Raw genomic sequence first — 12785 nt, forward strand, 5'->3', positions numbered from 1 at the left:
GATATTAGGACTGTCCATGGCTTGGACTGTCTTACCATTACTAATTCTCAACAACCAATATGTTCCCATGTGCTGTGCTGCTAGCCACGGTGTTCAGTAGTTTGCCTGTCCTGGTGTCCTAAATGTATTTCTTGGCTTACATTTTCAACCTATAATGGGCTCCCTGGGATATAATGATATTATACATTGAGAAAAGGGACAATTTTGTAAGGCAATTCTAAAGAAGTCGAAAACAAAGAATCTGTTATTCATGCTCTTAACGATGTCTCATAGACAGGAAAGCATCTTTAGGGCTTACATAATCTAAATATTTAAAGACATCAACATGTTAAAGACATTTTATTCCTAATAAAAGTTTACTGGCATAGTCACTGTGATCAAGGGAAACCATGGTGTGTTTTGGTAAGTAGTTGTCAATGACAGAGACCATAGACACATGACATAATTTAGGTTGTTGAATATGTCCATTTAATAATGATTCAAGCTTTTACAAAACAATTTTTTTTGTCATGTGTGTAATTCCCACTTTTAGAAGTAAGAGTTGATATTAAAACTAGAAATTACTGCATTGAGATTGTTTGGAGGTTTGTAGTGAAATAAAGGGAAAGACCATAGCACAGAGGCACAACAGTGGCAAAATCCTAACTACAATGTCCATAGAAATGGATTTAGAGTGTGGGAAGGGAGTTGTACTTTTTTTTAACATGCTGAATGAATTTTTAAGGGTTTCTTTGTGAACGTTACTTTATTTAAGTTGTTGTAGAAATAACTTGTAGAGGTTAAATGAAAACTAAATACTAGATGGGCAAGGTCCTTCACGCCTATAATCCCATCAATGGGTAGATCGAGACAGAGAGATCAGGAATTCAAGCTCTCAGTTGTCCAATGAGCTCCAAGGAAAATTGGAACCCATGAGACCATGTTCAAAAGTAACTATAGCAACAAGACATCCTATTTTTAAAATTGTTTCTAAACATCTGATAAAATAAATTACCAAAATTCTTTCTAGTATGGATCTCTTCACCTTAAATCCTTGACTCTTGAGGCCTACTTTTAATATTTGATGAAGAATAGTAACTTATTATGTACTAAATGGAAACAGGTAAACTATTTTACTGCAAAGTCATCCATATAAAGAAATTTTCCTCCAAAAATTAACACGATTCGTAATTGTACACCTTCTGTTTGTATTAATCAGGAATCAAAATAACCATCATCATCAATGACTGTCTACAGAACCGTAGAGACAGTTCTCGTTCTCCGTGTCCCTGTAGCTTAGAAGACAGCTGAGCTGACATTTGTAGATATCAGAGGAGTAGAGACACCAGAGATGTGGTGTTTCTAGATTACAAGCCATCGCCCAGTTAGAGTTTAAAAACCAGTTCGTTACAGTTTTTTAGTAAAGTAGAATAGATTTTGTCAATGCACTTTGCCTATTGTGAACAAAGTCAAACCACATTGCTGAAACACCACCTGCTTTTATATTGTGAAGTTGGAGTAGAGGAGGGTGACACTGGGCAAACAGGCCTGATGGGAGACAAGTGGCTGGTCTTGAGATTCTCAGCTGCTTTGTGAAGACTACTGTCTCAATGGTGTCTTTTCCTTTGCTATTACATTGTTGCTTTGTTGAATGTTGTTCATAGAGATTATTTTTACTTTTAATATGCACAATGTCCATTAAAAATATGTTCTAAGGCAGAATATATACAATGACATATTAATAATCATATCTTTGATGAGGTTGAGGGTGGTGGCATGTCTGCATTGTATACTGGGTTAGATGAAGAATCACCTAGAAAAATTGTGAGGCACACCTCAGGGACAGTCAGTTAAGACTGGAAATGGGTCATGCACTGTTCATAGATAAGTACACATCAATTTATAGATAAGTTCCTTGCATGCTACTCTGTTGTATCTCTCTCTCTTTATCTCTCTCTCTCTCTCTCTCTCCCTCTCTCTCTCTCTCTCTCTCTCTCTCTCTCTCTGCATACAACAGTGCATTATATGCTCTTTCAATTTTGGAATTCCAGATTGATTTATTTTGATCACTTATTAAAAATTAAACCCTAGTAATAACCATAAACAAGATCCCTGTAATAAACCAGGTCTCAAAATAAAATATTTCATGTTTGAAGTGAATGCTGAACACAAGAGCAAGCCATCTAATTGATTTCTCCCAAAGAAGCGGCAAGCATGGTTTGCTTGCTATGTTTTGTGTTTTGTCTTCAAGGTCAAAATCATTTTCCATACTAGAGAACATCTTCAAAATCATAAATCCACATGAAGGGAAAATTCCCTGACCTTCAGCACTGCAGGTAGTGATTTTTGTATGCTCCAGAGGACATTTCAAATGCAGTGTGGCTTCTGCATTCCTTCATCTCAATTCTTAAGTAAGCCTGCCAAGTACATATGGATTCCACACATCAGAGGAGATGTGTATAACTTAGCTCCTGGGGTTCATGTATAAAAATGTACCCAGTCTCTAATTAACTAGCCCATTTGAGATTTAACAAATTGAAGATTGACTAGTAGCATGAAAAGTAATAAAATGGACTAAAGGTAGTTTATTAATCTCAAAAGTGAGAAACGATACTTTAAATTCAAAACAAAAGTTAATAAGCATTTAAGAACATTAAAAAGGAGAACTAATCTACCTCACTAAATTTTAAGTTAGTTAAATTCATGTTTAAAAGCATGTGGGTTTCGTTGTTACCTGGTATCTTTAGAGCATTGCCTGAAACATGTCTTGTGTACAAAGTTGAAGTGAGCCCTTCCCTCACAGCTCAAGAGCTCGTCTCCTTACTTGAGTGGCCATGCTATCTCAATCAAAACTGCACTCGTTTTTAAAAAATTTTAACAATTAAAAAAAAAAAACTATATTTATAAGCATACACTTGCTTTAGAGTCCTGATACAATGATTTATTCTATGATTAAAATGTGAGTAACAAATTAAATAAAGACAATAAGATCCTTAATGACATAATAATGAAAGTGAAATATGTTTTTTTCTAAATTTACATTTGTCTTATTATTAAGTATTTGTATTTTTAATTTTAGAGTTATTTGCAAGTATCCGTAAGTGCTTAAAAATATGAGCTGTGTATTGGAACTCGAAGTAAAGCTTAACAAATTCAAAATTGCAGACATTACACAGGATTGTCTGATCTCATGTCAATTAAACTGAAATCAATATAAATTAGAAGACAGAACTCTCTCTAACTAAAGAAGGACAGACCTATATGTAATCAACTTTTGGTAAACATGGTTGTGTGTGTTTCCAGTTACACACCAATGTTTATCTTGTTTTTATTTTTTAGTTTTTGTCTCTTTGTCCTGTTATAGCCTCATAACAAAGAATTGTTTCAATAACTCACAAGATTAAGGTACAGATAAAAGTAATATAAAGCTCAGATTATCTTTATCAATTAGAATGCTGATCTAAAAATAACAAAACCCCTGTCAGCCTGTGTATATTCTTTTAAAATACTTTATAAGAGTGAAACTTTATGTAAGTATCAAAAAAGTCAAAATATGAAACATGACTATAAATATATTATAAATAAATCTTACTGAAGTAGGTGTCTATTTGCCTTCTACACAAAATGACATTTTGAAAATGTGTCAAAAATTAATATAATGTCTTTTGGGTTCTTGCAATTTTCAGTCAAGGCGTTTCTCAGACATTTTCTTTTTCCTCCTTTCCTTCTCTTTATTTATTTACTTTATCACTTTATAGCCTGATCCCAGCCCCCTCCCTCCTCTCCTCTCAGTCCCACCCTCATGCTTCCTCCCCCATTCCCTCTTATCAGAGAAGGGGGGACCCTCCCAAGGGGTACTAATCCACCCTGATATCTGAAGTTGTAGCAGAATCCTCTCCCACTGAGGCCAGACAAGGCAGCCCAGCTACGGGACAGACATACAAAGGCAGGCAACGGAGTCAGAGACAGCCCCTACTTTCATTGTTTGGAGACCCACGTGTTGACCAGACTGCACAGTTGCTACATATGTGTAGGGGATCTAGGTCCAGCCCATGCACCTTCTTTAATTGCACAGGCCTAGGTTTGTTTACTCTGCATGTTTTGTGGAGTCCTTGACCCCATCAGTTCCTTCTATTCTTCCTCCCACTCTACCATAATATTGTCAGAGCTCGACCTTTTGTTTAGCTGTTTCAATCAGCTGCTGGATGAAGCCTCTCAGAAGACATTAAGCTAGGCTTCCGCTGCAAGCATAGCAGAATATCATTAAAAGTGTCAGGAGGTGGCTCTCTACCATGAGGTGAGTGCCAAGTTGAGCTAGTCATTGGCTTGCTAGTCCCTCAATCTCTGTTCCATCTTTATCCCTACACCTCATGAATGTGCTAGGGTGGGTTGGTGTCCCCCTTCCTCCACTGGAAGTCTCCCCTGGTGGTGGTGACTTCAGGGTCTTTAACCCTTGCTGCTAGGAGTCTCATCTAGGGTCACACCCATAGACTCCCAGGAACTTTCCTTGTCCTAGAGATTCCTCTACCCTCAAATTTCCATTCTCCCTCCTAGTTCTTTCCACAATCCCTTAGTCCTGCTCTTTCTATACCTGATCCCCACCCGGGTTACCCATTACCTTTTCCACCCCCTCTTCCACCCAATTCCCTCCTTCTATCTTCAGATATCTATTTTATTTCCTCTTCTGAGTGAGATTCAAGCATCCTTCCTTGGACCCTCCTTGGCGTCTTTGTGTCTGTAGATTGTTTCGTGGTTATCCTGTACTTTCTGAATATTATCCACTTATAAGTGGCTACATACCATGCTTGCCTTTCTGGGCTTTTGTGATAAATCTTTTCCATAGGACAAGAAAAGTAGTACTTAATTCCATCAAATAAATAATCATTAGGTTTTTTGTTTGGTTGTTTTTTGTTTTGTTTTGTTTTGTTTTAAGGCAGAATAAAAAGTCAGCACTTCACAGGTATCAGTGAAAACAGTGGTCCTGGTGAAAAAAAAAAAAAAAAGATGCTATGGTTGGCCAGAAGTAAAGCTAGCTATTACCAGTATTTTACTAATAAATGTCATTGTTATACTGTGACACCATTGGTATAAGGAAATAATAACAAGGAGGGGGGAGACCTGGTGGCACTCAGAGGAAGGACAGCAGGTTACCGAGAAGAGACTTGATGCCCTATGAGCATATACAGGGGGAGGTAATCCCCCTCAGGAACAGTCATAGGGGAGGGGAATAAGGGGAAAATGGGAGGGAGGGAAGAATGGGAGGATACAGGGATGGGATAACCATTGAGATGTAACAAGAATAAATTAATAATAAAAATTTTTTTTAAAAAAGATGCTTCCATTAGTAAGGACACTTGCCGCCTAGTCTGAAGATCTGACCTTGATTGCTGAGACCCAGAAAGTAAAAAAAAAACAAAAAACAAAAAACAAAAAACTTGCTCCATCAAGGAGTTGCCTTCTGGCTTCCTTTTGTGTGCTATGACACACATGCACCTGTACATACACATATACACACAGAGACAGTTTCTCTCTCTCTCTCTCTCTCTCTCTCTCTCTCTCTCTCTCTCTCTCTCTCACACACACACACACACACACACACACACATATACACACTCTCTCTCTCTCTCACACACACACACATACGTACACATGAACTCATGCATGCATATACAAAATAATTAAACAAACATAATAAAAATAAATTTTAAGTATATGTTCTTGGTAGCATCATTCACCTTATAATTTAATGGAGCAATTTTTATATGGAAAATAGCTCACTTACAAAGAGGTTATTTGAGAACAAACTGTTTGGCAACTATTTGTTCCATTTGGCACTGAAAAAATAATACCACTAAAAGAGAGGTTTTATTTAAATGATAGCTGATATTGTAAAATATACTTAGAAATCTAGCAGATCACTCTTATATGTTCAGCAAGTTAAATTTGCTATTCAAATTAAGTTTCATCTGCCTCTCTGACACACATAAAATTTTCAATGTGGAGATAAGATTTCTCATAATTAATGAATATTGATAAAGACCCTTCACTTGTCCAGTCAGTTCTCTTACACTTCCATGAATGCTTTCATTTTTATAGTGAAAAATACTGGATGATGATAAAATGCTACTCACAGAGTCTTTTTGTAAAATAAGGAATAATTCTTTCAACACTGATAATGCCAGTAAATGCTACTGGTATGACATGACTTACTTACCAGAAGTGGCAAGTCTCAGCCTGTAACTGCCACTTTACAGCCAATGATAAATTCCAGTGATACGGAGGAAATGATGCAGGCATCTCCAGAAGGCCACATCCTGATGAATGATGGCCATTGTGACTCAAGCCCACTGTCTAATCACTCTATTCATTTTTTTAGGTGAGCAAATGCATGATTTATCCTTGGATAAGTTTCAAGTCAGAAGAAGTGGTGGAATCAAAGATAAGGTCATTCGAAGAAAGTACAGGCCAAATGTAGAGTTAAAAATTGTTTTATCCTGCATTGAACAGTGAAAGCTCCAGGAGCTCAATGTGGTAAACATGCTAACATCATAATATTGGAGAGTTAAAATTAGTTTTAAGTGAAGACCTGTATGTAGTGTCAGAGGTAATCTTCAGAGTGGATGCTCAGAACTATGACTGATTGTTCGTGCCAGCACAGATCCCCATGACCTCTAATTTTCTATTCCACAAGAAATTTAAAATGTAGGAAGGCAGTAAATGGGATACAGGCCCAGATGGAGAAGCCATCATCTCTTGAGCAAATACAAAGGAAAGTCTGTTTTGTATATATGACATTCTTATTAATAGTCTTATCATGATGCTTAAATTTTTTATTAAATTATTATTGTTACATCTCAATGGTTATCCTATGCCTTGTATCCTCCCATTCTTCCCTCCCTCCCATTTTCCCCTTATTCACCTCCCCTATGACTGTTCCTGAGGGGGATTTCCTCCCCCTGTATGTGCTCATAGGGTATCAAGTCTCTTCTTGGTAACCTGCTATCCTTCCTCTGAGTGCCACCAGGTCTCCCCCTCCAGGGCACATGGTCAAATATAAGGCACCAGAGTTTGTGGGACTCTAGATGAGAGAAGCATGGGAGAATAGCAAAGTAGAAGGATCCAGAGGGTCCTAGAAACCTACAAGTAGAACATTATGATAGGCAGATTTGGGCCCAGGGGTCCCGCTCAAACTAAGGCACCAGCCAAGGACAATACAGGCAGTAAACTTTAAACCCCTACCCAGATCTAGCCAATGGTCAGAACATTCTCCACAGTTGAGTGGAGAGTGGGGTGTGACTTTCACACGAACTCTGATGCTTAAATTTTATTACTTAAAAATATGTGTAGAGTGGGCAGGTGATGTGATGCTTTTTAGGGTATACATAAATTTATAGTTTTGAAACTATAATACTCTATTTCAAATACCAAATAGGGTCATGGGTGTTTTAGTTGCCGATAAACACTAAGTAAGTAACACACTGTAAGTATTCAGTGCATCTTTCTTGACTAAATTATCAAATGCATTAGTTACTCTTAGCCGAATTTGAAAGGCAACATTCCATCTTTACAAAGACTACCCAGAGATAGATCCTATCTTAGGAATAAGTTGATATTTTCTGTGTTTTGTGTCATCTTTGTCTCCTGAGAAGCCAAAAAGAGAACCAAACCCTGAAAAATGCTGTTCCTATTTAATTAGCTTCACATGGCATATTTGTATAAATATTACTTGTTTGCATGCTACTCCTGGATTATCGCCCTAACACTGCTCCGTGAGAGTACATTCAGACAGTGAGACTGCCTCTACTTCCATCTATGTAGAACTGCCCACATAGATGAGTGGCAGGACAACGGAGAGGTGGGCAGGCCATTGACAGCATCTCCTAGGGAAACTACCCAGAAAGCACTCTGACAGGGAAGGTAATCTCAGACACCCACTACTTTGGTTAGCTTTCTGGACATTGTTCCGGATGCTTGGGTGCTTTGCTGAACAGGCATTGGTCCTCTGGTTTGCAGGGAGAGACACATGAGCATACACCGTAACAAGTGTCATGGGATACCAATAGTATGTGTGTAGACTACGAGCTGCTAGACCGGAACAAGTGTGTCAGGAACGCCAGTTACAGGGTCAAAGGTGTTCCATTTTAATGTGGTGATTTCAGGCCTCTGAGAAAAGAATTGAAAGAGGTAATGGGGAGCTTTGGGGGGATCTAGCAGGACAGCATTTTAATGGGGAGAATGGACTCCTTAAGGCGGAAATAAGAGAACACTTGGTGCATTACTCAAGTGCGATGGGAGTTGGTGGAGAAACGCCCAGCCTTGGTTGGGTACATCAGGAGCCCACTGACTAAAACCACAGATCTGGCTTGCTGTCCCACTTCCTCTGTCTTCTGTCACTTCCCAAGTAAACATTGTGCATCAGAAACAAAACTAAACAAAACAAAAACCCATCACTTGTTGAGGAGAAAACTGATTTTTCTATGCATTTATTGGTCTATTATTTCTGCAACACTTTAGGTTCTAAAATATTTTTCAGTAATTGAACCTGTTTAATAGTCTAATGTTATTTGTTTATTGATGTAATTTTTACTAATTATAAGACATCTTTTCTCCAAAGGATATACGGAACATAAAAATATGAATACTTTTATAATAAGTAATTTTGGTCTTCTTATCTACCCAGCAATGAATATTATAAATGTAAGTAAAAGTGACAGATCACAATTGCTCAGAAGTAGGAGCTTTTAAAGAAACATACGTAAATGTTTATAGACAAAATGATTTTTATTTCCTTCTAATATAGACATTCTCTTAGTTTCATTCTCATTCTCTCTCTCTCTCTCTCTCTCTCTCTCTCTCTCTCTCTCTCTCTCTCTCTCTCTCTCTCCTCCCCATGCGTACAAATCATGACACCCATCCCCCTTCCTCACTCATGGGAAGCAGTTTCTTCACTACCTGACACTGAAGGTCATTTGTAATATCCCAACACAACACAGCAATCTGATCGGATACAAAAATCCGTGCCAAGGAATCAACAGTGAGGTTCTCCCATGCCCGCTTCTGAATCTCTATGTTACTCTAAATTTACAGATCACCTTTCCCCAAGAAAAATGCAAAATAAGTTCATAATAATAATAATCTCTTCCTTGTATGCCACTCATGAAGGCATTAAAGTAAAGGGGTTTGCTTTCTATGCCCATCTTATGCACAGAAACTCAATGAAAGCAGTAGTTCCTCGGAAGGGAGCACAGTGGACATCGGGGCCCCCGCAGAGGAGCAACCTGTCATAGAACCCGAAGAAACCCTTGAGCCCGAAGCCTGCTTCACTGAAGGTAAAGATAAGAATGTCCCTGCTCCCACTTCACCTGCAGAGCGTGGGTGATGGCCTTTTCAACTCTTGACCACCCACAAGTGGGCCGCTTAAATAAAACAGGACTTGGTAACAGACCCATTTCAACTGTTTCAAGAATCTAAAGTTCTCATTATTTCCTTCCGTGCGATAGCAGAGATTATGGAGCTGGAGAAAAATACTTTAATTCCATCTAAAATCATGATTAATTGGTATTTGTAAGAGAAAATAGGAATGGTGGTTTTTGTTTTTTGTTTTTGTTTTTCACAATACATTTGCACCTTAAACATCTATTCGATGGTCACAAAGAGAATTGGTCTTTATAGTAAGTTTTCTGGCCATGAAAATTAAGGGAATTCCAAATTTAAAGCCAAGTTTTCTTTTTTGGAAAAGTACAATTCCTAACGTGTGTTGCCAGAAGAGGACATACGCAGTGCTCTGGATCCCTGGCCCCTGCATGGTAGCTGGTTGAGGCTGATGTCAAACAGGCAGATGTGTGAGACCTAGCTCGCATAGCTAGTGTTTAGTATGACTTGAGTTTGGAAAATAGTAGTTGTGTTTTCAACTGTCCACTTGTTGTCCTTTTCTTTAAAGGCCTAAATGCCATCAGTCTGTCTTTGTCCCCTATAGAAACTATACACATCATCACTCTAAACTTTTCTCAAAACTACCTTCCTATGTCCACCGGGAGGTTTCTTGTTTGGCTGACCAACTCTAACAAGAATACCCACTTACTTCGCCTGACAGTTCACTTATGAAAACATTCTTCCTTTGGTGTTACTGCCAGCTTTCCTTCCTTTCTTCTCTCTTTCCTCTTTATTGCTCTGTTCCTTAGCTCTTTCCTGCAATCCTTTCTTCTTCTGTTCTTACCCTTTCTTTTTCTTTCTCTATTTTCTTCTGACATCCATCCTCTTTTCCCTGTTGTTCTTTCTTTCTTTTTTTTTGTTTTTTTTTTTGCTGTGGGGCAGGGTTCCTGTGTTGCTCTCTTTTCCTTTAAAACTTAGAGTAAAGTGCTTAGGCACTTTCCCTTTTAATTTTCTTCCACAGTGTGTAGACAGGTAGTTAGGGATGCCCACCACCCACCAGCTGGAATCAGTAAACAAAAACAATGTGAGGAAGTCAAAGATACATCAAATGAGGGCCGTGCAGATCATCTGTTAGTGAACTCTGGGAAAAGCAAGTTCACCCTTTCTGGAGCACCAGGAGTGTATCCATGTGGTGATGAAATCTACACTGCTACTCTACACGCTTCTTAAGAGGGAAAGTTTCTGTCCCGCTACTAGCTTCATTTTGAAGTTCTTTTCTACACTAGTAGCCTCAATAGAACGCAGGAAGTTCACACAGTAGAGGCAACCTACTTGTCCCTCTTTGTCATTTACAAAGTATTTTTCTTTAAAGGCAACATTGTGTGAAAGAACAGGCGAGATAAGAAGATGGTGCATTGGTGTCCATTGTTTCGCCACTGCTCATAAATTCCTACTTGTTACTTTAAGCTTAAAGTGTGATTGCAGCAAATGAGGGGAAAGCACTGATGGTTTAAGGCTGAGACTGGGCTTGAGGACCTGTGTGCTAGGAGGCAGCAGAGCTGTCTTCTCTATTCCTATTGGAACCTCCTGCTTGCAGGCTGCGTACGGAGATTCAAGTGCTGTCAAATCAGTGTGGAAGAAGGAAGAGGAAAACAGTGGTGGAACCTGCGGAGAACGTGCTTCCGAATAGTTGAACACAACTGGTTCGAGACCTTCATTGTGTTCATGATTCTTCTGAGTAGTGGTGCCCTGGTGAGTGAACATGAACCCTAAGTGCTACCGTAGCAACATGGAAAATGTCACACTAGTGGCCTTTTAACCTTTGTGCTTAATTGCCTTAGTTGCCAGTGAGTCTTCAAATAACTGCACCTTTCTATCTTCTGGCCACAAATTTAATAAGTAACTGCCTCTCTGGGTTTGCTTTTATGTGTGCACACACATTTCTCATCACTCATCAATGTTTGCTCATTATGAAATAGCTCAGAAACCTTGGCCCATTATAAACAAAGGAAATGAATTTTAAATTGCTCTTTCTTTGTTTAACTAAACATGACTATGATAGTCACAGCAACATTCATATCAGTGCCATTACTGTGATTATTTACTCTGAGTTCCCGATGAACTCTTTGTGGGCATGCAGTAGGTCATTGGGAACCACTTCTCTGTCTCCTTTCTTATGGGCTCACTATTCTTGGGCTACTCAGAAAACAATGGCTACTGGTAACAAACAGCAGTGGGTACTTTGCCTGAGTAATTCTTTAAGGACTGGATTCCCTTTATAGGAAGGTGTTCATTTCATCAGAGTCTATTTCAATTCAGCTGAAAATTATTTACATATGTACAACTATATTGATAGCATTTTAGAATTTTAGCTATAAGGAAATATTTAAGCCACAATTACTGACAAGTTTTAAAATCAGTTATATATGTTCCTGTAGAATTCTTGATGGAACAAATGTCTTCTACACATCACTTTAGATGAAAAATGTCCTTTCATCATTGAAAGAAATATATATTTGAGGTAAACTACCAGCTGTTTATATTAGAACAATACATAGTTGGATCTAATTGAAAAATAAATTCACATTCTTATTAAGTAATGTCACACTATCTCTGCTAAAAAGTAAAATTGTTAGGCAGCCATGGTGGCACACACCTTTAATCCCAGCACTCCGGATCCAGAAGCAGGTGGATCTCTGAGTTCGAAGCCAGCCTGGCCTATAGAGTTAATTCCAGGACAGCTGGGCTTACACAGAGAAACCCTGTCTTAAAAAACAAACAGAGAAACAAGAGCCAGCAATAAGCTTGCAAGTCATGGTGGTGCACACCTTTAATTCTAGCACTCATGAGAAAGAGATAGATCGTTGTGAGTTAGAGGCCAACCTGGTCTACAAAAACAGCTGTTAAACAGAGTATTCCTGTCTAGAGGAGAGAGAGATAAAGAAAGGGAAAGAAGAGAAGAGAAGTAAAATTATCAACAAAAAAAAAAAAAACAAAAAAAAAAGCAGTTAATAAAATTGAATAGTACATTGATAAATCCTAATTTCTGCTTTATAAAAACTAACATTTTTGACTCACATTGTATATACTCACTTATACTTGGGCACTAGCCCAAAAGGCATGTCCCACAAAAGTCTTCACTTACCAGAAGATTGGGATAGATATGAGGACATCTTACTGAGACTCTAGGCAAGAGAAATATAGGAGATGGTGAAATAGAAGGACACAGAGGGTCCTAGAAACCTACAAGAAGAACATCATGATGAGTGGATTGGGGCCCAGCGGGGTCTGCACAAACTATTTTACTAACCAACGACAATACAATAATAAACATTGAACCCCTACTCCGATCTACCCAATGCACAGGACATTCTCCACAGTTATGTGGAGAGTGGAGACTGACTTTGACATGAACTCTGGTGCTCCATATTTGA

The 12785-nt window shown here is 38.4% G+C and overlaps 1 protein-coding gene across 7 annotated transcripts in view; it reads left to right on the top strand.

Moving 5' to 3' along the window:
- LOC127207716 (sodium channel protein type 1 subunit alpha) overlaps positions 1 to 12785 on the top strand; it is a 278089-nt gene that overhangs the window by 243482 nt on the left and 21822 nt on the right. For all 7 annotated transcript variants that reach the window (XM_051167150.1, XM_051167144.1, XM_051167146.1 and 4 more), the window contains 2 exons: positions 9188 to 9308; positions 10949 to 11103. In XM_051167150.1, coding sequence (XP_051023107.1) covers positions 9188 to 9308; positions 10949 to 11103 — 276 coding nt within the window. The remainder of the gene's footprint in view (positions 1 to 9187; positions 9309 to 10948; positions 11104 to 12785) is intronic.

The sequence above is a fragment of the Acomys russatus genome, chromosome 24, assembly GCF_903995435.1.
Source record: "Acomys russatus chromosome 24, mAcoRus1.1, whole genome shotgun sequence".
In the NCBI taxonomy this organism is placed as follows: domain Eukaryota; kingdom Metazoa; phylum Chordata; class Mammalia; order Rodentia; family Muridae; genus Acomys; species Acomys russatus.